The sequence below is a fragment of the Heterodontus francisci genome, chromosome 24 (assembly GCF_036365525.1).
Source record: "Heterodontus francisci isolate sHetFra1 chromosome 24, sHetFra1.hap1, whole genome shotgun sequence".
In the NCBI taxonomy this organism is placed as follows: Eukaryota; Metazoa; Chordata; class Chondrichthyes; order Heterodontiformes; family Heterodontidae; genus Heterodontus; species Heterodontus francisci.
The window spans coordinates 65,836,510-65,863,002 of record NC_090394.1 but is presented as its reverse complement, the minus strand read 5'-3'; the positions used below and the strand labels follow the sequence as shown (position 1 = coordinate 65,863,002).

At 45.7% G+C, this 26,493-nt stretch overlaps 1 protein-coding gene across 1 annotated transcript in view; it reads right to left on the bottom strand.

Moving 5' to 3' along the window:
- LOC137383479 (cytoplasmic phosphatidylinositol transfer protein 1-like) overlaps positions 1 to 26,493 on the bottom strand; it is a 273,622-nt gene that overhangs the window by 81,601 nt on the left and 165,528 nt on the right. The window contains exons 6-7 of the mRNA XM_068056450.1: positions 1,434 to 1,505; positions 255 to 350 (exon numbers count right to left, since the gene is read on the bottom strand). Coding sequence (XP_067912551.1) covers positions 255 to 350; positions 1,434 to 1,505 — 168 coding nt within the window. The remainder of the gene's footprint in view (positions 1 to 254; positions 351 to 1,433; positions 1,506 to 26,493) is intronic.

Sequence of the window (26,493 nt, the reverse complement as noted above, 5' to 3'; positions counted from 1 at the left end):
TCCTCCAGCCAGTGGTGCGCAAGAGATGAGAGAAAATTAGTGGTGTGGAGGAAACAATCTAGAGAATGGGGCATTAAACACCCAAAGCCTTTCACAACAGGTTTGTTGAGAAGGCAAAGGGAACCTGTAAAAGTGATGCACTAAGTTTGTGTGTGTGTGTGTAGGTTGCTTAGTAATCCAGGTACGATCTGAACACTGAAAAGCAATTACTGTGCATCCATCCCTCAGAAGCTGAGGCTGTCAAGGGGACTCACCTCTGAACTCTTGTAGTAACGGTCTGGAATTTCATCATAAGCGATGTCTAGGAAACACACCTCGTGATCCGTGTGGTTTTTGTCCGTGTTAAAAATCTGCTGGGACATAAGAAAAAGAATTGAGTGAGAGACTGAGCATGCTCACCTCAACCATAGCGCAACATTTGGAACACTGCTATCTGATGTAGGCTTCCATTTCTTTTGGACTTGATACCTTCTCAGTCGACATGGAGGAGGCAGTTGAAGACTGGTGCAGCACACACTCCTTTACATATGTTATACATAAAAGATAAAGTTGTAAATGGGTTTTAATAATAAGGTCACTGGTTACGATAGAATGATTTAACATGAGTTGTCCTTCAGCTCTACTGTTACCGTGAATTGCAAGCAAGTAGATTGTCCATAGATTTTTCTTTAAGGCCATTTACCAAGGCTCTACAAAAAATAACAGATGAGCTGCTGCCTCTAGGTGCCCACTCTTGTCAGTCCATATCTAATGGTACCCCTGAAGATAAGTGGGGGGACACCAATGGGTATTTCATCTCCTGGGCCTGGCCAGCATGCCACCAGTCTGTTACCCACTCAAAATGGGCAGAAAGTAGCAGCTGGTTGATGGGTAGGAGCAGACGGCTGGGCAGCCCGGGGTTGCAGGCAAGTAGGTAAAGTTATGGGGAGGGGGTTTTGAGAGGGTCTCAAGGGAGGGAAGCAGGGAGGGGATGTCGGCAAACTATGTTAAAATCTGAAATGGGCTGGAACGGAGTGGAAAATGGAGCTACTCCTTCTAAACCGCTCACCCACTCTGTTCCTGCCGAGGAGGGGGTGGGAGTGGGAGAGAGTTAATCTTCTCTCCTTCAGGGTCTCCGGGTGAAGTACAGCATTGGAACCTTTCGGGTTGATCTGCAGGATTTGCTATGTTTCCTCGTCCCAGACAAAGGAAAGAGAACAGAAGATTCTGGTACAGATGTGACATGCGACAGAATTACAAAGACTTTGCCCTCAGTAGCTTAGCAGCACCAGAGCATCTCATGAAGCACAAACACTGAAAATATACGTCGAGGCATATTGATCTTCAGTCAGGAAAAACAAACATGTCTGTTTAGAATAAATATGTGCTCAGCTCCACATCACAACGATTAGTATGTAATGTTGTCTAATGCTCTGATCTGCACAAGGACTCACATGATCATTGCACCCATTGTTGTCTTCATATTTTGTCTCGATGTAAATGGAGAATTTCGGCAAAAAGGAGCACTAGGGAAAATGGAGGAGAAAGAGTAAAGTGATAAAATAAACACGTCTTGCAGATTACATAAGAAACTCATAAGAAATTTCAATGCACTACTGAGGGCTGTCTTTCAGACAAGGTATTAATCTGAGGTTCTGTCTGCCCTCTCAGGTGATGTAAACGAACCCATGGTACTATTTTGAAGGACAGCAGTGAAGTTCTCCCCAGTGTCCTGGTCAACACTTGTCCCTCAATCAATATCTAAAAAGGATTATCTGGTCATTCATCACATTGCTGTTTGCGAGACTCAGGAAGCTCGATACCATCCAGGAGAAAGCAGCCCACTTGATTGGCACCCCATCCACCACCTTCAACATTTACTCCCTTCACCACCGGCGCACAGTGGCAGCAGTGTGCATCATATACAAGATGCACTGCAGCAACTCACCAAGGCTCCTTAGACAGCAACTTCCAAACCGCGACCTCTTCCACCTGGAAGGACAAGGGCAGCAGATGCATGGGAACACCACCACCTGCAAGTTCCCCTCCAAGCCACACACCATCCTGATTTGGAACTATATCGCCATTCCTTCAGTGTCACTAGATCAAAATCCTGGAACTCCCTCCTTAACAGCACTGTGGGTGTTTCGACACCCCAAGGACTGCAGAGGTTCAAGAAGGCAGCTCACCACCACCTTCTCAAGGGCAATTAGGGATGGGAAGCAAATGCTGGCCTTGCCAGCGATGCCCACATCCGATGAAATGAATTTTAAAAACCTTGCTGTGCATGAATTGGCTACCGCGTTTTCCTCTATTATGACATTCACTGGCTGTAAAACACTTAGGGACATCCTGAAGTCACGAACATGCTATAGAGATGCTACATAAATCCAAGTTCTTTTTTTCTTCTTTCACTCTAGTAGATGATGGGCTCAAGTGAAAATTGAGACAACAGCCAGACAGCGGCAAGTTCACTCTAGTTTCAATGGGGCTCATCACACATCGCAAATCAAAACAGTAATCGTCAATTCACTTGTTCTGTTTAGCACTGTAAAGGAGAACGCATCAAATATGCCCTCTTGCAGCAGTTAACAGTGCTTCAACCAAAGGAAACACATAGAGCACTTTGAAACCTAACTTTTGTTTTAATAAAGAAAGACTTGCATTTATATGTGCCTTTCATGACCTCAGGATGTTCCACAGCACTTTACAGCTAATGAAGTACTTTTGAAGTGTAGTTACCGTTGTAATGTCTGAACCACAGCAGCCAATTTGCACACAGCAAGCTCCCACAAACAGCAATGAGATAATGACCAGATAATCTGTTTGTGTGATGTTGATTGAGGAATCAATATTGGCCAGGACAGCCCTGGTCAGAACTCCCCTGCTCTTCTTCAAAATAGTGCCATGGAATCTTTTGTGCCCACCTGAAAGGGCAGACAGGGTCTTGGTTTAATGTCTCACTGACAGTGCAGCTCTCCCTCAGTATTGCACTGGAGTGTTAGCGTGGATTTTCTGTACTGAAGGCCGAGAGTGGGATTTGAACTTGGAACCTCGTGAACTATGGCTGACACGTGTAATAGTTATGATAACGGTGATTTTTGGACATAATTTTAAAATCGAGCTAGGCCGTTCAGGAAAGAAATCAAGACTCACTATTTTCACACAAAGGTTATTAGAAATCTGGAATTTTCTCCTTCGAAAGGCAGTAGATACTGGGACAATTGGAGCTTTCAAATTTGAGATCATTAGACTTTTGCTAGCTTGGGGCATCAAGGGTTACAGATCAAAGGGGGGATCTAACTGAATAGTGGAACAGGCCTGAAGGGCTGCATGGCCTACTCCTGATCACAATGTTCCTATGTTACAGGGCAGTGAATTCAAGAGGTTTGTTAATGTTGCCTCAACTCCTTATATGTTACAGCTTAGATCACACTTCTGTGGAGTAAATAGAAACCTAAGATATTTCTAACTATTTTCTGTTCTCAGTTTTTTGACAAATGGAATGTCAGGTCTGACAATGATGGGTAGCAAGACAGCTGTAATCAAATCATATGATTTGACAAGTAGTAACAGAGGGATTTATCTCACTCTAATATACAGTAGCTATAATATTCCCATCAGTGCAGCACCCATCTAACAACAGACAGCTGCAGCATCCAGTGTAGAACCATGTTGATAGCTTTTCAATTCTACTCCACAAAGAACATTTTTTTCTAACAGAAGAGTTGCAGGGAAAGTAAGGATAAAAAACTGCAGGGGTTGCAAACAGGGAGAGCAAATAGTCAAGACTCCCATGAGTATAAGCAGCAGACTAATACAAATGACATGGATATCTCCCAAATTATAGAGGCTAGAGATTGAATTCTTGGTTTCCTAGCGACTCCGAGAAGCTTAACAAAAAGAAAGCTTTCTAACTGTAGCACTGACAAGGTTCAGGGACCTAGACTGTCCCTTTCAATCAGATGTTCTCCATGGCAACCATAATGCTGCATCTGCGGAGCGTCTGTACGACTGCCAAAACCGCCATATCTCATTGAATGTCTTGTCCCATCACTGATCATGTGTGAATTCTGTTAATTAAAAATCATGATTTTTGGACTCTAAAAAATGCTAATGTTATTCAGTGAAGCAACACTGGGAGAGACTCAGGGTAGTTGTGGTTGGTGGAATGTGAATGATATTGGAAACTAGCTAAAATAATTACAAGTCAAATGACATTTTTTCATAAATGGCAACAGTCGTCTCTGAGCACCATTTTCCCTTCTTTTCTTCACCTTCTCTCCCAACTGGATTATCTTGGGGAAAAAGGTTTTCTGTCTGTTCTTATCAACTCAGAGTGGCCCAAAGTGATTCTCCCTCAGTTTTTCCCACTCTCACTTTGGGGAACTACCAAGTCCCTGTTTGACGCACAGTGGGACCGAGATCACGAGCTCATTGTGTGATGAACAGCTCGCACTAATTTGCCTCCTAATATGCTGTGGCATGATGCAGAGCAACACCACAAAGATGGTAATCAATTTTACTGTTTTTGCAGTAAAATTTTGTGTGCTCCTCGGGTTGCCAACTCTGGTTGGACATATTCAGGGAGGCTTTTGCCTCCAAGTTCCCCACCCCCACACCCCTGCCAATAGTTGTCTGACATGTCCATCCTCGTGGTGCCCCACCTACCCACACCAATTGGAAAGCAAACTGACTCTTCATCACATGATTGGAAGATCTTGACTGTCAAACAACTTATCCCCCAATCTTCAATATTTTTACAACTAATAAACCAAATGCGCAAAGTTAATGAGAAGCACACATAATTTCTTTTTCATGTCCCTATTTTTCACCTGGGTTGATCTGGAGCTTTTAATCTTCAATTCCAGGAGACTCCAGACTAATCCTGGAGGGTTGGCAACCCTATGTGCTTCTCAATCTTTGGTGCACAAACCGTATCTAACTCCCTAACCTTGGTGCTTTGTGCACCACTCTTAATAGGGGGAAGGAACATAGGGATACTGACTGACATAGCAGCTTCAAGTACATTTTATGGAGCATCAGCCTAATACCCACCACATTTATTTTGCCCTATCCTCTGACAAGCTCAATTTCCCTTCAACCATCAGGAGCTGTGAGGCAGATAATGGGTTCAAGCCCGATTACCTGCAGCACTGCTGCTAGCCAGCAAGATAGATGAGAATAATCCTTCAATTCCAGTCATATTTGGGGCTCCCAATAACAACAACTTGCAGTTATCTAGCATCATTAACACTGCGAAACGTCCCATGGCACTTAATAGGAGTGTTAGCAAACAACACATTTGACATCTAGGCTAAAGCGTGGCTACCCGACCCGAACCCGACCAGACCCAACGAGATGTGCCGGGTTCAGGTCGGGTCGGGTCAGGTCGAATCTCTCTTCTGGGTCGGGGTGCGGGTCGGGTCGGGCTGGATGTGGACAGTGCTGCCTTGCTCCGGGAAGTAATCTTCAAATGAACATTTAGGAGGTCAAGGCGGGAAACATGCGCCCTCTGCAGTAAAGCCTGGCTACCCGACCAAACCCAACTACCTGTGTCGGGTTTGGGTCAGGTGGGGCATTTAAAAAATTTAAAGGACTCGGGCCCAGGTCGGGTTGGGGTTGGCTGTTGTTGGGTCGGGCCCGGGTCGTGTTTTAATTTTATACTTGAGCCAGGCTTTAATCCAGGCACATAAGGGGACACCAGAACAGGTGACCTAAAGCTTGAGCAAAGAGGTAAGTTTCAAGGAGCATTTTAAAGGAAGGGGAATGAGGGCAAAAGGCAGAAAGGTTTATGGAGGAAATTCTAGAGCTCAGAGCCCAGACAGTTGAAATCACAGTCGCTAACGGTGGGGAGATAGAAATCGGTGATGCACAAGAGGTTAGAATTGGAAGAGAGCAGAGATCAAAGAGGGTTATCGGGTTGGAGGAGGTTACAGAGATAGAGTGGGGCAAGGCCATGGAGGGATTTAAACACATGGATGAGAATTTTAAATTCAAGGCATTGCTGGACCAGGAGCCAATGTAGGCCGGCAAGCACAGGAATGATGAATGAGCGGGATCTGACGTGCATTAGGATACAGGCAACACACACTGTAAAACAAAACCAAAATTAACTTTTAAATTAACACTTTCTGCAATTCTTTTAAGCCAGGGAAGACTGAAACTAAATTCCTATTCTGTTTAAAGTGTTTTCTCTATTTTGATTAAATATTTATTTTGTAGAAGAGAAGCTTTTTGCATTAATATATTCATTGGGCTGGATTTTATCAAGCCCACGACGTTGGGCTCCGTGCCAGGCCGGTGGGGGGAGGGGGGGGGCGGGGAGGCGTGTGGCCAGAAGATGGTTGCGGGCGTTGGGGGATGGGGTCAAATAAATATAATGGGCTGAACGAATGGGCAGGTCGCAGTGGCACACTTGAAAGACAGCGTGCTTCCCGCGAGGATGCGCCGTCGCTGAGCCCCCCCCCGATATTACACGCGGGGGCTCACTTAAATAGAGGGGGTGGACCGGCTGCCCCTGATAAGGGGGCGGCCGCTGCATCCCCAGCAATGGCATCTGGCGCCACTGCGCAGGCGATGGTGCCATATTTAAAGGACTTTAAGTCCAGCAGGACAATTTTAATATTTAAAGTGGTAGCATTGGGAAAGTGTGAAAGGCCCCAGGCCCCCCAATCGTCATTTATGTGGCACCTAATGTCAGAAAACACTTTATTCCCTTCCCGAACATTCCCCCCCCCCAACTTTCTGACATTCGACCTCTAACCCCTTCCCACCATTCACACAACCAATAACATTTGTTTTCCCAGCTGCCCCACCCCGCCCACCCTAAAAATTCTATTGCTCTCCCTTCTGCACCAGGTTCTCGCCTCGGAACAGTGTTCCGAAGGCGCGCTGAGCACGGATGGCAGCCATAACATTGGCGTGGGATGTTTGCCACCTGCAGTTAAGTTTATTTACATATGTTCAATGTTACTTTGCATATGCTGATGAAGGGCCCGCCGCCAGGCGGCAGGGAGGGCCACACCGAGGCCCCCGCCGCCAGTAACATGCGACCTGCAGCCTTGAGGGGCTGGTAAAGTTCAGCCCAATGAGTGTAGTGGATGGTAGAAAGGAGTGAACTTTAAACTTTGTGCAGTCTGGTGTGGGGAAGGTCAGATTTGAAAGGTAAATGTTTTTGGGGAGGGAAGGGAAAATAATTAATGTAATTGTTATAGGGAGGGGTGGGAAAGGAGCATTAGAATTTTATTTGGGGGGGGGGGGGGTGGTGTATCTTTAAAAATTTAAATATGCCGGCAGGGCTGGCTGCTCTTTTAAAAGGGTGCCAGTGCCTGTGCACAGGCAACTGACGCCATTGCTGGTGTCGTACAGCCCGACCCCTCCACGTGATTGGGGGGGATGCGGGCTGCGCTGGCCATTTAAATGAGCCGCTGCGTGGGCCGCCATTTTTTGAGCTCGGCGCCGAGAGCGACAACGGGCTCTTAAATCCAGTCCATTATCTTATAAAGAAAAATACACTGAGCTTGGATGTTGGAGGAAGAGGGAAGAAAAGGGACATTGATAGAGAAATCGCCAACCACGATCTGGAATTATCAAATTTATATTTTAGAAGATTTAATCTTCAAGATGTGGTGAATACAGAGAAGTTGAACTAGCAGCACTTTTATTCTACTATTCAAATGTCTTGATCTGAGATTGAATCATTTCTTACATCGTAGCTAAGAAATTTATAAAGCACTCAATGGTAACCAGTTGGGAAACGTTGCTTAAAAGGATGACGGTGGATAGGCAATGGCAAACATTTAAAGAGTGCATGGATGAACTGCAACAATTGTTTATCCCTGTCTGGCGCAAAAGTAAAATGGGAAAGGTAGCCAAACCATGGCTTACAAGGGAAGTTAGAGATAGTATTAGACCCAAGGAAGAGGCATATAAATTTGCCAGGAAAAACAACAGACCTGAGGATTGGGAGCAATTTAGAATTCAGCAAAGGAGGATCAAGGGATTGATTAAGAAGGGGAAAATAGAGTACGAGAGCAAGCTTGCGGGGAACATAAAAACTGACTGTAAAAGTTTCTATAGGTATGTGAAGAGAAAAAGATTGGTGAAACAAATGTAGGTCCCTTACAGTCAGAAACAGGGGAATTTATTATGGAGAATAAAGAAATGGCTGACCAACTAAATGCATATTTTGGTTCTGTCTTCACAAAGGAGGACACAAATATCATACCAGAAATGTTGGGGAACACAGGGTTTAGTGAGAGAGAGGAACTGAAAGAAATCAGTATTAGTAGAGAAATGGTGTTGGGGAAATTGATGGGATTGAAGGCTGATAAATCCCCAGGGCCTGATGGTCTGCATCCCAGAGTACTTAAGGAAGTGGCCCTAGAAATAGTGGATGCATTGGTGGTCATCTTCCAAGATTCCAGAGACTCTGGAACAGTTCCTACAGATTGGAGGGTAGCTAATGTAACTCCACTATTTAAAAAGGGAGGTAGAGAGAAAGCAGGGAATTATAGACCGGTCAGCCTGACGTTGGTAGTGGGGAAAATTCTAGAGTCCATTATCAAAGATTTTATAGCAGAGCACTTAGAGAACAGTGGTAGAATCGGGCAAAGTCAGCATGGATTTACGAAAGGGAAATCATGCTTGACAAATCTACTAGAATTCTTTGAGGATGTAACTAGTAGAGTTGATGAGGGGAGCCAGTGGATGTGGTTTATTTGGACTTTCAGAAGGCTTTCGACAAAGTCCCACATAAGAGATTAGCATGTAAAATTAAAGCGCATGGGATTGGGGGTCGTGTATTGCGATGGATAGAAAATTGGTTGGTTGACTGGAAACAAAGAGTAGGGATAAATGGGTCTTTTTCCGAATGGCAGGCAGTGACTAGTGGGGTACTGCAGGGATTGGTGCTAGGACCCCAGCTATTCACAATATATATTAATGATTTAGATGAGGGAACTAAATGTAATATCTCCAGATTTGCAGATGACACAAAACTGGGTGGGAGGGTGAGTTGTGAAGCAGATGCAGAGAGGCTTCAGGGTGATTTGGACAAGTTGAGTGAGTGGGCTAATGCATGGCAGATGAAGTATAATGTGGATAAATGTGAGGTTATCCACTTTGGTAGCAAAAACAGGAAGGCAGATTATTATCTGAATGGATATAAACTGAGAGAGGGGACTATGCAGCGAGACCTGGGTGTTCTCGTACACGAGTTGCTAAGCATGCAGGTGCAACTGGCGGTAAAAAAGGCAAATGGTATGTTGGCCTTCATAGCGAGAGTATTCGAGTACAGGAGCAGGGATGTCTTGCTGCAATTATACAGGGCCTTGGTGAGGCCACACCTGGAATATTGTGTGCAGTTTTGGTCTCCTTATCTGAGGAAAGATGTTCTTGCTATAGAGGGAGTGCAGCGAAGGTTTACCAGACTGATTCCTGGGAAGGCGGGACTGACGAATGAGGAGAGATTGAGTCGGTTAGGATTATATTCGCTGGAGTTCAGAAGGGTGAGGGGGGATCTCAAATAAACCTATAAACTTCTAACAGGACTTGACAGGGTAGATGCAGGAAGGAATTTCCCGATGGTGGGGGAGTCCAGAACCAGGGGTCATAGTCTAAGGATACAGGGTAAACCTTTCAGGACTGAGGAGAAATTTCTTCCCAGAGAGTGGTGAGCCTGTGGAATTCGCTACTACAGAAAGCAGTTGAGGCCAAAACATTGTATATTTTCAAGAAGGAGTTAGATATAGCTCTTGGGTCTAAAGGGATCAAAGGGTATGGGGCGAAAGCTGGAACAGGCTACTGAGTTGGATGATCAGCCATGATCTTAATGAATGGCAGAGCAGGCTCGAAGGGCCGAATGGCCTACTCCTGCTCCTATTTTCTACGTTTCTATGTTGCGTTTGTCTATATTCATCACCATGGACTGAAAGAATGGCCAGCAATTACTCACGGCCCATATGATTTGTATTGTGTACTTTTGATTCCATTCGCAGTGTCTATATTTTATTCTTTAATCCAAACTGGCTTCCGATTCCAATCTGACCCAAATTAATAGCCCTGATAAATTAAGGATTTGTGTCTAGGCCGGGCAGGAACACATAGTCAGAAATTAATTTACATCTTCATTGGTTTCTTGTTCCAATATAGCCGGGTCTAAATAATTTTGTGTTGTTACCTGAAACACCTTGAAGTGACTGAGGCCTAACACTGCTGTAGGTGATGTGGGAAGGGATCTATTATCTCTGGTTTGTGCTCGCAGGTATTGGGATAATTCCCCAACAGCGGAAAGGGATCTGGGCAGCTCAGCAGCACACTAATTAACTACGAAAGCCAATGTATACCTCTGATATGCTGTGATATCTTTGAGACTGCATACATAGGCAGCAATTAAGTAATGACGCTTGCTGCTTTATCCTTAATTAACTGTTGCTAACCAATGCCATTTTCACACCAAATATTTTATCACCTGTTGTGAATGTGATAAAGCTATTTTTTTGGCTTCTAATGATGCATTTGACACAAGAGCCCTTTAATGCATCTAAGCAGCAGACTACACTTACAATAATGTCAAGGCAATAAAACTAAAGCAAAAGAAATTGGGCTGATAAAGCTTCTGGGCTAAAATAAAAACAAGAAATGCTGGAAATACTCAGCAGGTCTGGCAGCATCTGTGCAGAGAGAAGCAGAGTTAACGTTTCAGGTCTGTGACCTTCCATCTGAAATGTTAACTCTGTTTCTCTCTCCATAGACGCTGCCAGACCTGCTGAGTGAAACCAGCATTTGCTGCTTTTATTTTAGATTTCCAGCATCCGCAGTGTTTTGCTTTTGTGTGAAACCTTAAGGGCTGGATTTTGTGCTCGGTTTGGAGGCAGGTTCTATGGCGGAGGGGTGGGGGGGGGCCTCAGAAAATTGGCGCAGATTTGCCCACCATGGAACCCGACACCGTAATGCTGGGTTCTGGGCAAAGTTATACAGTATACTAAATTGAAAGAAGTACAAGTAAATCGCTGCTCACAATGTGGTCTCCTCTACATTGGAGAGACCAAACGCAGATCAGGTGACCGCTTTGCAGAACACCTCCGCTCAGTCCGTAAACATGACCCCGAGCTTCCGGTTGCTGACCATCTGAAAGGAGTGTTTGCGGCCTTGGATAGTGAGGAGAGAGGAGGTAAATGGGCAGGTATTACACCTCCTGCGACTGCAGGGGAAGGTACTGTGGGAAGGGGACAAGGTGGTGGGGGTAATGGAGGAGTGGACAAGGTGGTGGGGATGTCGCGGAGGGAACGCTCCCTTTGGAATGCTGACAGAGGAAGGGAGGGGAAGATGCGTTTGGTGGTGACATCACGCTGGATGTGGCCGAAGTGGCGGTGGATGATCCTTTGGATCTGGAAGCTGGTGGGGTAGAAAGTTAGGACAAGGGGAACCCTGTCGCGGTTTTGGGAGGGAGGGGAAGGGGTGAGGGTAGAGGTGTGGGAAATGGGCTGGACACAGTTGAGGGCCCTGTCAACCACAGTGGGGGGAATCCTCAGTTGAGGAAAGGAAGCACTGTCGTGGAAGGTAGCATCATCAGAACAGATGCGTCGGAGATGGAGAAACTGGGAGAATGGAATGGAGTCCTTACAGGAGGCAGGGTGTGAAGGAGTGTAGTCGAGGTAGCTGTGGGAGTCGGTGGGCTTATAATGAATATTCGTAGACAGCCTATCCCCAGAGATAGAGACAGAGAAGTCGAGGAAGGGAAGGGAAGTGTCAGAGATGGACCATGTGAAGGTGAGAAAAAGGTGGAAATTAGAAGCAAAGTTAATAAAGTTTTCTAGTTCGGGGCGGGAGCAGGAAACGGCACCAATACAGTCAAAAAGAGTTGGGGGATGGGGCCTGAGTAGGACAGGAACAAGGAATGTTTGACATATCCAACAAAAAGACAGGCATAACTAGGACCCATGCGGGTACCCATAGCAACACCTTTTACTTGGAGGAAGTGAGTGGAGTCTGGGCTGCTGCCTTGTATCCCTCCATGTGCATATTGAATTGAAGGAGTATACTGAGTTGTGGTCAGCGAGGAGAGTCCCACTTGGTACAAGAGACACTGGAGATCAGCTGTAACTACAACGTAGCCATTTCTACTTTAGCCTGCTATTTTGCTGTGAGAAATTTTGTTCCTTTCTATATTGCTGCTATATTTCAGTAGCCATTAAGCCCAATGGGACAGATTGGGTCCCACTATCCAATATAAAAGTGTCATCAGAATGCAAGGTAGGACTGACATGTTGCCACAATTAGGCAAATAAATGAGCAAACAGCAGGAGCAGACACTTCTCATAAAAATATACCCAGAGACAATGAACACATACTCCATTGCTCTTTATATATTAAAGGATGTTTTTTGCAGGGGTGGTGGAGGTGAACTTATGAACTCAATGAGGTTATTAGTATTAATTGAGATTAGAGCATGTTTTCATTTAAGGTCTGTGACAAACAATCCTGCATCAACTATAAGTTACTTTGCTCTATTCGAAGAGCAAACCTACCCTCAAAAGGGCATCTTTTACACCAAAGTAATATTTAACTAACTACAACATCCGTCTTGAAGTAGGACTGTCAAATTGGTGCCAACTAGCACTGAACTAAGGCAGATCTTTGCTCATGTCCACTCGCTACTGAGGTATCATCTCAATTCACTTCACGTAAGTCACTTACTGGCAGCAGAAACAGAACATTTTCATTCTATCAATCTTGGCTGGATTCAAACTTAACTCAGTATTGTCACGAGGATGATTTAGTGTATTGTTGCCAGTAACTCCTTGTGACAGATCACATTATAGCCAGAACATTTCAATATTGTGTGATATCCTTCTTGTTTGATATTATTAGGCACATAGGAACAGGAGTAGGCCATTCAGCCCCTTGAGCCTGTTCCTCCATTCAATTAGATCATAGCTGATCTGCACCTTAACTCCCATTTACCCGCCTTGGATCTGTAAACATTAATACCCTTGTCTAACAAAAATCTATCAATCTCAGTTTTGTCATTTTCAATTGACCTCGGTTCAACAGCTTTTTGGGAAGTGAGTTCCAGATTTCCAGTACACTTTGTGTGAAGAAATCCTTCCTGACATCACCCCTGAATGGCCTAGCTCTCATTTTATGGTTACACCCACTTGTTCTGGACTCTCCATCAGAGAAAATAGTTACTCTCTATCTACCCTGTCAAGTCCTTTAATCATGTCATGCACTTCAATTAGATTACCACTTAATCTTCTATATTCAAGGGAACACAAGTTTATGCATCCCGTCCCCATAATGTAACCCTTCTGGCCTCATTAATTCAGCCCTCAAATTGCATCCATCAGTACTACCAACAGTGATGGGGTTGTAACCACCAGTACTTTTATACAGCTCAAGTGGAAATTGTAAAAACATTTCATACAGACACTTTAATGAAATCCTCCTAACAACACAGATAGCTCTGCTAGAGATGAACAATGTTCTAATTTACTGCACTTCCCAAGTCAACCAAATTTTTTTCTAAACCTCACTTAGGTTTCTCTGGCCACACACAGTTATTTGGCTGAGATAGCAGCCAGGCAGGCTGTTAGCCAATCAGCACTCAAGGTTCAGCTACTCCTCTTGGGCTGGCTGCTCAAATATTTATCTTCATCAGTGAGATCCTTGTTTGCTTTTCTTCTTTGCCCTTTTTAGACAGACAGACTTGCATTTATATAGTACTTTTCATAACCTCAGGATGTCCCAAAGCGCTTTATAGCCAATGAAGTGCTTTTTAAAAATCTAGTCACTGCTGTAATGTAGGAACTTTTAAGAGGAAACCTTTTAGAGTTTGCCACCCCCACTACTCTCCACCCCCATGTGAGGGAACTGCTCTCATTCTGTATAGTCTTTTTTCCCCCCCGCCTCGATAGATTTTCTCCTCCCCTTGATGCAGCACACCATTGCACTACTGACGAATACACGACTCACTTGGAGAGCTTAGCTGTTAGGAGGGGACTGAAAGCTCTCTGGGCGATCTTCCCCAAGTTCCCCTCCCTTGTGAAGTAGTGTCTGGCCTTCACTCAGTATCTCCCCAGGAGGCAGGGCTGAGATCAAGATCATGTTTCATCTGTGATCATGGTGAACGCCCATCCTGCCATTTCACAGGACATTCAGCACACCACGATGCCACCCACACAACAATGTTAATAATTTAATATTAAACAGAAGCTTTATTCTAAATAGTTGTTTGTTAAAGTCATAGCTCAAGAGGGCTTTTTAAAGTCTAGTCACTGTTGTAATGTAGGAAACAAGAGGGAAGAAAGGCCTCAGTATGAAAAAGATGTCACTATTCTGGCCAAAACATGACAATCGAGTATATAATCAGCATAAACTTTCAGATGAGAAGTTAAACTGAGGTCCTGTCTGCCCTGTCGGGTGGATGTAAAAGGTCCCATGGCACTATTCAAAGAACAGGGGAGTTCTTCTGGTGTCCTGGCCAATATTTATCCCTCATTCAACATCACTAAAATAGATTATCTTGGCATTATCATGCTGCTGTTTGTGGGAGCTTGCTGTGTGCAAATTCACTGGCGTGTTTCCTACTTTACAACCATGACTACAATTCAAAAGTACTTCATTGGCTGGAAAGTGCATGTGATGTCCTAGGGTTGTGAAACCACCCTATATAAATGCAAGTCTTTCGTTCTTTCAATTTACCAATAACCCTAACTCTGGGAGCAAGAGGAAAAGGGAAAGCAGTTTCCTCTGTCTATATCTGGAATGTGAGACAACAAAACCGCAGGGAACAATGTGAGGGAAGATAGTTCCTGCCTACCAGTGCTTCACCTATTGTGGGATTTTTACTGGGTGCAGATGACACATATTTCAGACTGCTAAGAAGTCACCTTTAAAATAACAGCTGGTTCTAATCTACTGCTGGAAAAGTTAAAAATTAAAAAATAGGGAGAAAGTGAAATTACCGCGCCGTATTTGAGGAATATCAGTCTACAACCTCTGCTGAGAGTCAGATTTGCTCACTTTTTCAGTAGCTTCCAGGCAAATGCGAAAAAGAGCATAAAGTGCCCATTCACAATAGGAAGTGTTACAAATTTCAGAAGATCAAGCAACCAAACCATGGCTCCCACAAGCAACTGAAGAAGCAGTGACCTACCAAGATAATGAAAGCCTAACCTCAACATTGGTGGTTTTAAAAAAAAATTGTTGTCCTTTTTTCTGATTGGTCGCTAGAAAAATGACAGTATAATTGCCGCACCACTGACCTGCATGGGATGGCCAGCAGAGAAATCTAAGGCAGCACTAGCAGATCACCTGGAACCTCTTACTGTGTTCTCGGCTTGTCAAGTGAAGTGACTTCAATATGAAGGCTTTGCTTGATGAATGTCATTTATATATAAAAAGTGACTCTTCCATTTATACCTTATCTGTAGTTCAAAATGGACGTGTCAATGTGATCGACTCACGGTGCCAACAATTTCTCACCACAGGTGTGTGGATTTATTTTGGCATGCAGCTGTGACAAAGCTTTCCATCACTGTGACAAATAATGAATTCCTTTGGGCGTTTCACTGCATATTATTAACAAGCGAGAAGTAGATAATATTTCACTGTTCAGCCATGACATGTAGACTACATTTTCCTCCCACAGTACAATTCCTCTTCCAGTAGCACCCATCTTATGAGACCGGAGACAGAGCGAGAGAGAGAGAGAGGAGCACGGCGGCAGCAGAGAGAGAGAGGGAGAGAGGAGCACGGTGGGAGCAGAGAGGGAGAGAGGAGCATGGCGGGAGCGGAGAGAGAGAGAAAGAGGAGCACGGCGGTAGCAGAGAGAGAGAGAGGAGCACGGTGGGAGCAGAGAGAGAGAGAGAGGAGCACAGCGGGAGCGGAGAGTGAGAGGAGCACGGTGGAAGCAGAGAGAGAGAGAGGAGCATGGCGGGAGCGGAGAGAGAGAGGAGCACGGTGGGAGCAGAGAGAGAGAGAGAGGAGCACGGCGGGAGCGGAGAGAGAGAGAGAGGAGCACGGTGGGAGCAGAGAGAGAGAGCAGCACGGTGGGAGCAGAGAGAGAGAGAGGAGCATGGCAGGAGCAGAGAGTGAGAGAGAGAGGAGCACGGTGGGAGCAGAGAGAGAGAGGAGCACAGTGGGAACAGAGAGAGAGAGGAGCACGGCGGGAGCAGAGAGAGAGAGAGGAGCATGGCGGGAGCGGAGAGAGAGAGGAGCACGGCAGGGGCAGAGAGAGTGGAACATGGCGGGAGCAGAGAGAGAGAGAGAGGAGCACGATGGGAGCAGAGAGAGAGAGAGAGGAGCACGGTGGGCGCAGAGAGAGAGAGAGGAGCACGGTGGGAGCAGAGAGAGAGAGAGGAGCACGGCGGGAGCAGAGAGAGAGAGAGGAGCATGGCGGGAGCAGAGAGAGAGGGAGGAGCATGGCGGGAGCGGAGAGAGAGAGAGAGAGGAGCACAGCGGGAGAAGAGAGAGAGGAGCACGGTAGGAGCGAAGAGAGAGAGAGAGAGGAGCACGGCGGGAGCGGAGGCTTAAAAAGCGTGCCAAAAGCCCAGAGTCGGAGACCGGAACCAGAGCAAGAGAGAGAGAGGAGCGCAGCGGAGGTGGAGAGAGAGAGAGAGAGGGGCACGGCGGGAGCGGAGAGAGAGAGAGAGGAGCACGGTGGGAGCAGAGAGAGAGAAAAGAGCATGGCGGGAGCGGCGAGAGGAGCATGGCGGGAGCAGAGAGAGAGAGAGAGGAGCACGGCAGGAGTGGAGAGAGAAAGGAGCACGGCGGGAGCGGAGGCTTAAAAAGTGCGCCAAAAGCCCAGAGTCAGAGACCGGAACCAGAGCAAGAGAGAGAGAGGAGCACGGCAGGAGCAGAGAGTGAGAGAGAGAGGAGCACAGTGGGAGCTGAGAGAGAGCAAGAGGAGCACGGTGGGAGCAGAAAGAGAGAGAGAGGAGCACGGCGGGAGCAGAGAGGGAGAGAGAGGAGCATGGCGGGAGCAGAGAGAGAGAGAGAGGAGTATGGCGGGAGCAGAGAGAGAGAGAGAAGCACGGTGGGAGCGGAGAGAGAGAAAGGAGCACGGTGGGAGCAGAGAGAGAGAGAGGAGCATGGCGGGAGCGGAGAGAGAGAGAGAGGAGCATGGCAGGAGCGGAGAGAGAGAGAGAGAGGAGCACGGCGGGAGCTGAGAGAGTGCGGAGCAGGGGAAAAATCGAAAAGTGACATCAAAGTGATGTCACAATCAACTGTGAGAGCAGAGAAACAGAGAGCCACCAGGGTGAGTATACAGGTAAGCTTTTAATTTAATTTAAATCAAACATAGCATAACACTTGATCGATTTATTAGTAATGAAAAGTAAACAGAAAGGTAAGGTCGACAGTTTTTTTTTATAGTAAGTAGTGTTTTTTAGGGAATTTAAGTCCCTAGTGTAAATAATCTCTCATTTTTGAGTAATTTAACGGAGTAAATTATGGGTAAGTCATGGCAGGGCAGCTCGGCAATGTGGAGTGTTCCTCCTGTGCAATGTGGGAAGTCAGGGATGCTTCCAGTGTCCAGGGTGAACACGTGTGCAGGAAGTGTCTCCAGCTCCAGCTATTTGCAATCCCCATTTCGGGTCTGGAGCGGCAGCTAGGGACACTGTGGAGCATCTGCGAGGCTGAGATCATCGTGGATAGCACGGAAAGGGAGGTGGTCGCACCACAGGTAAAGACCGCTCAGGCAAAAAGGGAATGGGTGACCGCCAGGCAGAGTTGAAGAACTAGGCAGGTAGTGCAGGAGTCCCCTCGGTCCATCTCCCTCTCTAACAGATTTTCCGCTTCGGATACTGTTGCGGGAGATAGCTTCTCAGGGGAAGAGCCAAGTCTGTGGCACCACGGGTGGCCCAGCTGCACAGGAGGGGAGAAAAAAAGAGTGGGAGAGTCATAGTGATAGGAGATTCTATCATAACGGGTACAGATAGGCGTTTCTGTGGCCAAAAATGTGACTTCAGGATGGTATGTTGCCTCCCTGATGCTAGGGTCGAGAATGTCACGGAGTGGCTGCAGGACATTCTGAAGGGGGAGGGTGAACAGTCAGAGGTGGTGGTTCGCATTGGTACCAACGACATAGGAAGAAAGTGGGATGAGTTCCTGCAAAAAGAATTTAGGGAGCTAGGTAGCAGATTAAAAATCAGGACCTCAAAATTTGTAATCTCTGGATTACTCCTGGTGCCACAGGCTAGTGAGTTTAGGAATAGGAGGACACAGCAGATGAATGCGTGGCTGAAGAGAGGATGCAGGAGGGAGGGTTTGAGTTTCCTGGATCACTGGGTCCGTTTTTGGCAAAGGTGGGACCTGAACAAGTCGGACGGGTTGCACCTGAACTGGAACGGGACCAACATCCTTGCAGAGAGGGTGATGTACAGTAGGGGGTGATGCACAGCCAAATATAGAAGAGAAACTAAGTCAGTCTGGAAGGCAGAGCAGATATAGACCTGTTAAGGCACAAGCGAATAATGCAAGGCTGGATTGCATCTATTTTAATGCAAAGAGTCTTACAAGTAAGGCAGATGAATTGAGGGCGTTGATTAACACATGGGAATATGATATTATTGCTATCACAGAGACATGATTGAGGGAGGATAAGGACTGGCAGCTCAATATTTCAGGGTATAGACTCTTCAGCTGTGATGGGAGGGTGTAAAAGAGGTGGCATTGCACTATTGATCAAGGAGTCAATTACTGCAGTAAGGAGGGACGATCTTAGAAGGTTCCTTAAATGAGGTCATATGGGTAGAACTTAAAAACAAAAAGGGGGCAATCACTTTGCTGGGAGTGTACTACAGGCCTCCATTTAGTCAGGGAGAGATAGAAGAGCAGATATGTAGGCAAATCTCAGACAGGTGTAAAAATAATAGGGTAATAATAGTAGAGGATATCAACTTCCCCAATATTAACTGGGATAGTCTTGGTGCAAAAGGCTTAAAGGGGACGGAATTCTTAAAGCGCATCCAGAAGATCTTTTTGAGCCAGCAGGTAGAAAGTCCTACAAGAGAAGGGGCGGTACTGGACCGAATCCTAGAGAATGAAGCCAGATAAGTGGTAGAAGTGTCAGTGGGGGAAAATTTTGGAGATAGTGACCATAACTCTGTAAGATTTAAGGTAGTTATGGAAAAGGACAAAGATGGACCGAAAATAAAGGTACTGAATTGGGGAAAGGCTGATTTCAATATGATAAAACAGGATCAGGCCAAAGTAGACTAGGAGCAGCTACTTGTAGGAAAGTCTACATCAGACCAGTGGGAGTCATTCAAAAAGAAAATGTTCCCGTGAAGGTGAAGGGTAGGACCAACAAGTCCAGGGAACCCTGGATGTCAAGGGATGTAGACGATTGTATCAGGAAAAAAAAGGAGGCCCAAGAGGGGTATAGAAAGTGTAGGAGAGCAAAGTGGGGGCATGAAAAAACACTGGTGGGCAAGATAAAGGAAAATCCCAAGGCATTTTATAAGTATATTAAGGGCAAGAGGATAACCAGGGAAAGTGTAGGGCCCATTGGGGACCAAAGTGGCAATCTGTGTGTGGAGCCGGAGGATGTAGGTGAGGTTTTGAATGATTACTTTTCATCTGTGTTCACTATGGAGAAGGGCGATGTAGGTGTAGCGATCAGGGAGGGGGATTGTGATATACTTGAACATATTAGCATTGAAAGGGAGGAGGTATTAGCGGTTTTAGCGGGCTTAAAAGTGGATAAATCCCCAGGCCCAGATGAGATGTATCCCAGGCTGTGAGGCAAGGGAGGAGATTGCAGGATCTCTGACACAAATTTTCAAATCCTGTCTGGCCACAGGAGAGGTGCCAGAGGACTGGAAGACAGCGAATGTGGTACTGTTATTCAAGAAGGGTAGTAAGGATAAACCAGGTAATTACAGGCCTGTGAGTCTAACATCAGTGGCAGGGAAACTATTGGAAAAAATTCTGAGGGACAGGATTAATCTCCACTTGGAGAGGTCGGCATTAATCAAGGATAGTCAGCATGGCTTTGTCAGGGGGAGATCGTGTCTAACAAATTTGATTGAATTTTTCGAGGAGGTGACGAGGTGTGTAGATGAGGGTAAAGCAGTTGATGTAGTCTACATGGACTTCAGTAAGGCTTTTGATTAGGTCCCACATGGGAGATTGGTCAAAAAGGTAAGAGCCCATGGGTTCCAGGGCAATTTGGCAAATTGGATCCAAAATTGGCTTAGTAGCAGAAGGCAGAGGGTGATGTTCAAAGGTTGTTTTTGCAAATGGAAGCCCGTGACCAGTGGTGTACCGCAGGGATCGGTGCTGGGACCCTTGCTGTTTGTAGTGTACATTAATGATTTAGACGTGAATATAGGAGGTATGATCAGTAAGTTCGCAGATAACACAAAAATTGGTGGTGTCGTAAATAGTGAGGAGGAAAGCCTTAGATTACAGGATGATAGAGATGGGCTGGTAAGATGGGCAGAGCAGTGCAAATGCAATTTAATCCTGAGAAGTGTGAGGTGATGTATTTTGGGAGGACTAACAAGGCAAGGGAATATACAATGGATGGTAGGACCCTAGGAAGTACAGAGGGTCAGAGGGACCTTGGTGTACTTATCCATAGATCACTGAAGGCAGCAGCACAGGTAGATAAGGTGGTTAGGAAGGCATATGGGATACTTGCCTTTAATAGTCGAGGCATAGAATATAAGAGCAGGGAGGTTATGATGGAGCTTAATAAAATGTTAATTAGGCCACAGCTGGAGTGCTGCGTACAGTTCTGGGCGCCACACTATAGGAAGGATGTGATTGCACTAGGGAGGGTGCAGAGGAGATTCACCAGGATGTTGCCTGGACTGGAGCATTTCAGCTATGAAGTGAGACTGGATAGGCTAGGGTTATTTTCCTTAGAGCAGAGAAGGCTGAGGGGGATCTGACTGAGGAATATAGTATGGTAGTGGTGTTCTAGTTAGATAAGCTATGTAAAAAATTCCCAATGTACTATAGCTAGAAAAGATCCATCGCCAGACTGAGACTATCTGAGCTCCCAATGAGACTGATTAACAATGGAATGCATTTTCCTCATTCTTTTTAAATTGAGTGAAAATGATGTAAGTAAAAAGTGGCATAAAATTGGAATAAAGTACTAAGGATTATTGATCGATACTTCTCAATGGCCTGAAAGAAGGAACAAAGAAGCCAGTGAAAGGGGTGGGAAAAAGCTGATGCTTGCTTGTTAGGACCTAGCTAAGGCCATTTACAACTATATTATTGATGGACTTGGGCAATGTTCAGCTGCGGCACAGTCAAATCAAATGAGCGTTTAATGCTTCATCAGACTGGGTTTTAGTGATTTAATGAAGGGAACTTTTCAAGTATTGCCAGTGGGACAGTGAAAGAAGTGAGTAGCACACAGGTTTCTGCCCGAGATCAAACATATGATGGCCTTTGGCGAGTACATAGAAATATAGGAACAGAAGTAGGCCATTCAGCCCATAAAGCCTGTGCTACCATTCGATTAAATCATGGTTGATCTGTATCTTTTCTCCATTTACCTGGCTTGGTTCCACATCCCTTGCCGAACAAACTGGTTCATCAGGAGGAGGAGGAATGGGAAAGTGGGTGGCTCAGAAACCTACAGCCCACAGCTGGTCCTACCCCAGGCAATGGGTTTATTGCAATGTGAACATGGCAGAAATGCAGTGCATGAGGAGGCGCAACTTACCAGGGAAGGCACCACAGGTCACAAAAACCTGCAGGGACAGTCAACTGTTTGCCAGACTCCAACATCTCCATGGCAGGAGAGGAAGGATTCATGTGTTTATCGCCTGCATGGGCAATGTCTTCAGTGTCAGCATATTGGTGTTGCCATGTGCTGAAAGCAGCATGCAGGGTAGACAACCAGTGATACGTGAGATCACTCATGTGGGTGATGGTACCTTCAAACAAGACTCCTCCACACTACCCACTAACATAGAACATAGAACAGTACAGCACAGTACAGGCCCTTCGGCCCACGATGTTGTGCCGACCCTTTAACCTACTCTAAGATCAAACTACCTACATACCCTTCATTCTACTATCATCCATGTACCTATCCAAGAGTTGCTTAAATGTCCCTAATGTATCTGCTTCTACTACCACCGCTGGCAGTGCATTCCACGCACCCACCACTCTCTGTGTAAAGAACCTACCTCTGACATCTCCCCTAAACCTTCCTCCAATCACCTTAAGATTATGCCCCCTGGTGATAGCCCTTTCTGCCCTGGGAAAAAGTCTCTGGCTATCCACTATATCTATGCCTCTCATCATCTTGTACACCTCTATCAAGTCACCTCTCATCCTTCTTCGCTCCAATGAGAGAAGCCGTAGCTCCCTCAACCTTTCTTCATAAGACATGCCCTCCAGTCCAGGCAGCATCCTGGTAAATCTCCTCTGCACTCTCTCCAAAGCTTCCACATCCTTCCGATAATGAGGCGACCAGAACTAAACATAATATTCCAAGTGTGGTCTAACCAGGGCTTTATAGAGCTGCAGCATAACCTCGCGGCTCTTAAACTCAATCCCCCTGTTAATGAAAGCCAACACCCCATACGCCTTCTTAACAACCCTATCAACTTGGGTGGCAACTTTGAGGGATCTATGGACGTGGACCCCAAGATCCCTCTGTTCCTCCACACTGCCAAGAATCCTGTCTTTAAGCCTGTATTCTGCATTCAAATTCGACCTTACAAAATGAATCACTTCACACTTTTCCAGGTTGAACTCCATCTGCCACTTCTCAGCCCAGCTCTGCATCCTGTCAATATCCCGTTGCAGCCTACAACAGCCCTCCACACTATCCACAACTCCAGCAACCTTTGTGTCATCGGCAAACTTACTAACCCAGCCTTCCACTTCCTCATCCAAGTCATTTATAAAAATCACAAAGAGCAGAGGTCCCAGAACAGATCCCTGCGGAACACCACTGGTCACCGAGCTCCAGGCTGAATACTTTCCAGCTACTACCACCCTCTATCTTCCATGGGCCAGCCAATTCTGTATCCAGACAGCCAACTTTCCCTGTACCCCATGCCTCCTTACTTTCTGAATGAGCCTACCATGGGGAACCTTATCAAACACCTTGCTAAAATCCATATACACCACATCCACTGCTCTTCCTTCATCAATGTGTTTTGTCACATCCTCAAAGAATTCAATAAGGCTTGTGAGGCATGACCTGCCCCTCACAAAGCCATGCTGATTATCTCTAATCAAACTATGCTTTTCCAAATAATCATAAATCCTGTCTCTCAGAATCCTCTCCAATAATTTGCCCACCACCGACATAAGACTGACTGGTCTGTAATTCCCAGGGTTATCCCTATTCCCTTTCTTGAACAAGGGAATAACATTTGCCACCCTCCAATCATCTGGTACTACTCCAGTGGACAGTGAGGACGCAAAGATCATCGCCAAAGGCGCGGCAATCTCTTCCCTCGCTTCCCGTAATAACCTTAGGTATATCCTGTCTGGCCCCGGGGACTTATCTATCCTCATGTCTTTCAAAATTTCCAGCACATCCTCCTTCTTAACATCAACCTGTTCGAGCATATCAGCCTGTTTCCCGCTGTCCTCACAAACGACCAGGTCCCTCTCACTAGTGAATACTGAAGCAAAGTATTCATTAAGGACCTCCCCTACCTCCTCCGACTCCAGGCACAAGTTCCCTCCACTACCCCTGATCGGCCCTACCCTCACTCTGGCCATCCTCTTGTTCCTCACATAAGTGTAGAACGCCTTGGGATTTTCCTTAATCCTACCCGCCAAGACTTTTTCATGTCCCCTTCTAGCTCTCCTAAGTCCATTCTTCAGTTCCTTCCTGGCTACCTTGTAACCCTCTAGAGCCCTGTCTGATCCTTGCTTCCTCAAACTTAAGTAAGCTTCCTTCTTCCTCTTGACTAGCTGTTCCACATCTCTTGTCATCCAAGGTTCCTTCACCCTACCATCCCTTCCCTGCCTCATCGGGACAAACCTATCCAGCAGTCGCAGCAAGTGCTCCCTAAACAACCTCCACATTTCTGTCGTGCATTTCCCTGAGAACATCTGTTCCCAATTTAAGCTCCCCAGTTCCTGCCCAATAGCATTGTAATTCCCCCTCCCCCAATTAAATATTTTCCCATCCCATCTGATCCTATCCCTCTCCATGACTATAGTAAAGGTCAGGGAGTTGTGATCACTATCACCGAAATGCTCTCCCACCGAGAGATCTGCCACCTGGCCTGGTTCGTTGCCAAGCACCAAATCCAACATCGCCTCCCCTCTAGTCGGCCTATCTACATATTGAGTCAGGAAATCTTCCTGGACACACCTGACAAAAACTAACATTGTAGGAAAGGACACCTGCAATGTTCAATATGGGTCTTGTACCAACCTCCATTCAGAGCGAGCCCACTCCAGTCCAATTTACAAGATAGACACAAATGAAGAAGACTATTCAGCCCAAAGGAAGCAATAAACCCTCTACAATTAACAATGTGTCGATTTTGTGTCACTTTCAAAAATTAGAAAGTAGCCAATCTCCTTAATGAGCCTCCACCTCTCAATTAATGCAATTAGAGAGACTGATTGTCTGTGAAGAAGTAGATTGCAACAACGAAAATGCATCTGGGAAATAATTTTAAGTACTGGGATGATATACTTTTTCATAAGTATTCAATATGTTTTTTTTCTAAATTACTGTGAAGCTTTGTGACAATTGACATTGCAATAAGATTTCTGGCTGAATCTTGGGCTAGAAAGCCATGGATTAATTGAAAACTATCTCCGAGTCTATATATGTGCAAGACAGTTTTCTATATATTAATTCAAGTGAGTGGCTGTATCAGATTTCAGTAATAACACGCTTTGCGGTTTCAGTGAACATTCAGGTTTATTTAGAGTGGATTTCGAAAATCATTTCCTCAAAATGGGTACAGTTCATAGCTCTAATGTGTTAGTGTGCCTGAAACAGTATGAATGCAAAATACATACAGTAAACGATTACTTCCTTCAGGCATTCACTGGGTAAACACAAGCAACATGCTCTCCATAGCTGGTGATAATCAAGTATGATTAACAACTGACAGAAATGAGATGGATAACCCAAACAGATAAAAAGGGTTCAAAGTTTTTTTAAAAATCCTTAGTGATCAATGGTATTTATCCTTGGGGTTTAAACAGATGAAACTCGGGAGGTGCCGCAGTCATAATGAGAGACATTGAATGATGGGAAGGACTTGCTATATCGGAAACAAACTAAATGTGGTACCCATTTTCGAAAAGGATGACAGAACTAGCTTATTAATCTTGCATTAATACCTGGTAAAACAATGACCTGTGTACCAAGCAGACTGACCGATGATATTAATACTTATGGTGAACAGTCTATGATCATATCTGAGTAGAATGGTCACAGACACTTAGGAAGGTAACCTACCCAGTATCGGCACTAAAAGACAAAAGATCTATGTAACCTGCAGGTCCTGTATGTAAGGCTGCAGCATATCCAATGCTTTGCATTTTGTCATAAAGGCAATGTGAGTCTATTCCATTTGGTTTCAGCCTAAAATGGGCGGCACTGTGTGAAAACTGCACGGATGAAATCACATTATTTCAAATCAACATTGAATGTTTGGGACTCCTTGCAATGAAAGAATGGATTGTGACGACACAAATGCTGGGTTCGTTGGCCTTGATTACAATTAATGCACGGCAAACCGTGATAGATACAGAGGGACTTTAACAACCAAGGCCAGGTGTAGAGCACATTTCCCGAGCTGCAGGCTAATCTACCTGCTTTGGAAATCATTTGTTTAATCATCAGAAGCTCCATCTGAAATAAATTGAACTAGAAGAACTTACCAAATACATGGAATTTAGATAAAGCTGAATGATTGTACCTACGGTGCTGAGCACAAAAAAAAGTTAGGAAGACTTTACGTTGAAACCCAGAATTCCAAATACTGTGCGATGGTTTGCCTCATTGAATTCCTTATAATAGAATCATAGATTGATACAGCACAGAACGAGGCCACTTGGTGGGAGAGAGTAGGCAGTAGCGGGTTGCCAATTTGAATAATTAAGTGTGCATTGGTGGGCAGATTGAGGACGCCATTGGGATTTTCCTGGCAGTATATAGGCCCCCCCTCTCTACTCACTAATGGCCAAGCCCAGCAAGTGCCTGAAGGCCTCCTGTTCTAACCCCCCCCCCCCACTACTGGAGCAGCATTGATCAGCGAGCCACAGTTGTGGTGGGGTTTCCCCTCCATGGGACGGCCTGGCAGCTGTGGCCACAGGTAAAGTTTTTTTAAAAATCACAAGATGGAGGTGGAGGTGTCTTTGCGGCCCCCATCCTGCAGTGGCAGCGCCCCACCTCTGCCGGTGGGGCTGCCGTTCTTCCAAGGCTGTAGGCCCTCTGATTGGGCCTGCAGCCTCAGGAACCTGCCCGCCAACCTTAATTGGACAGCTGACCTCATCTCCCAGGTGGGCGCAATGACAGCAAGTACAAGGTCGCAGCCTGGA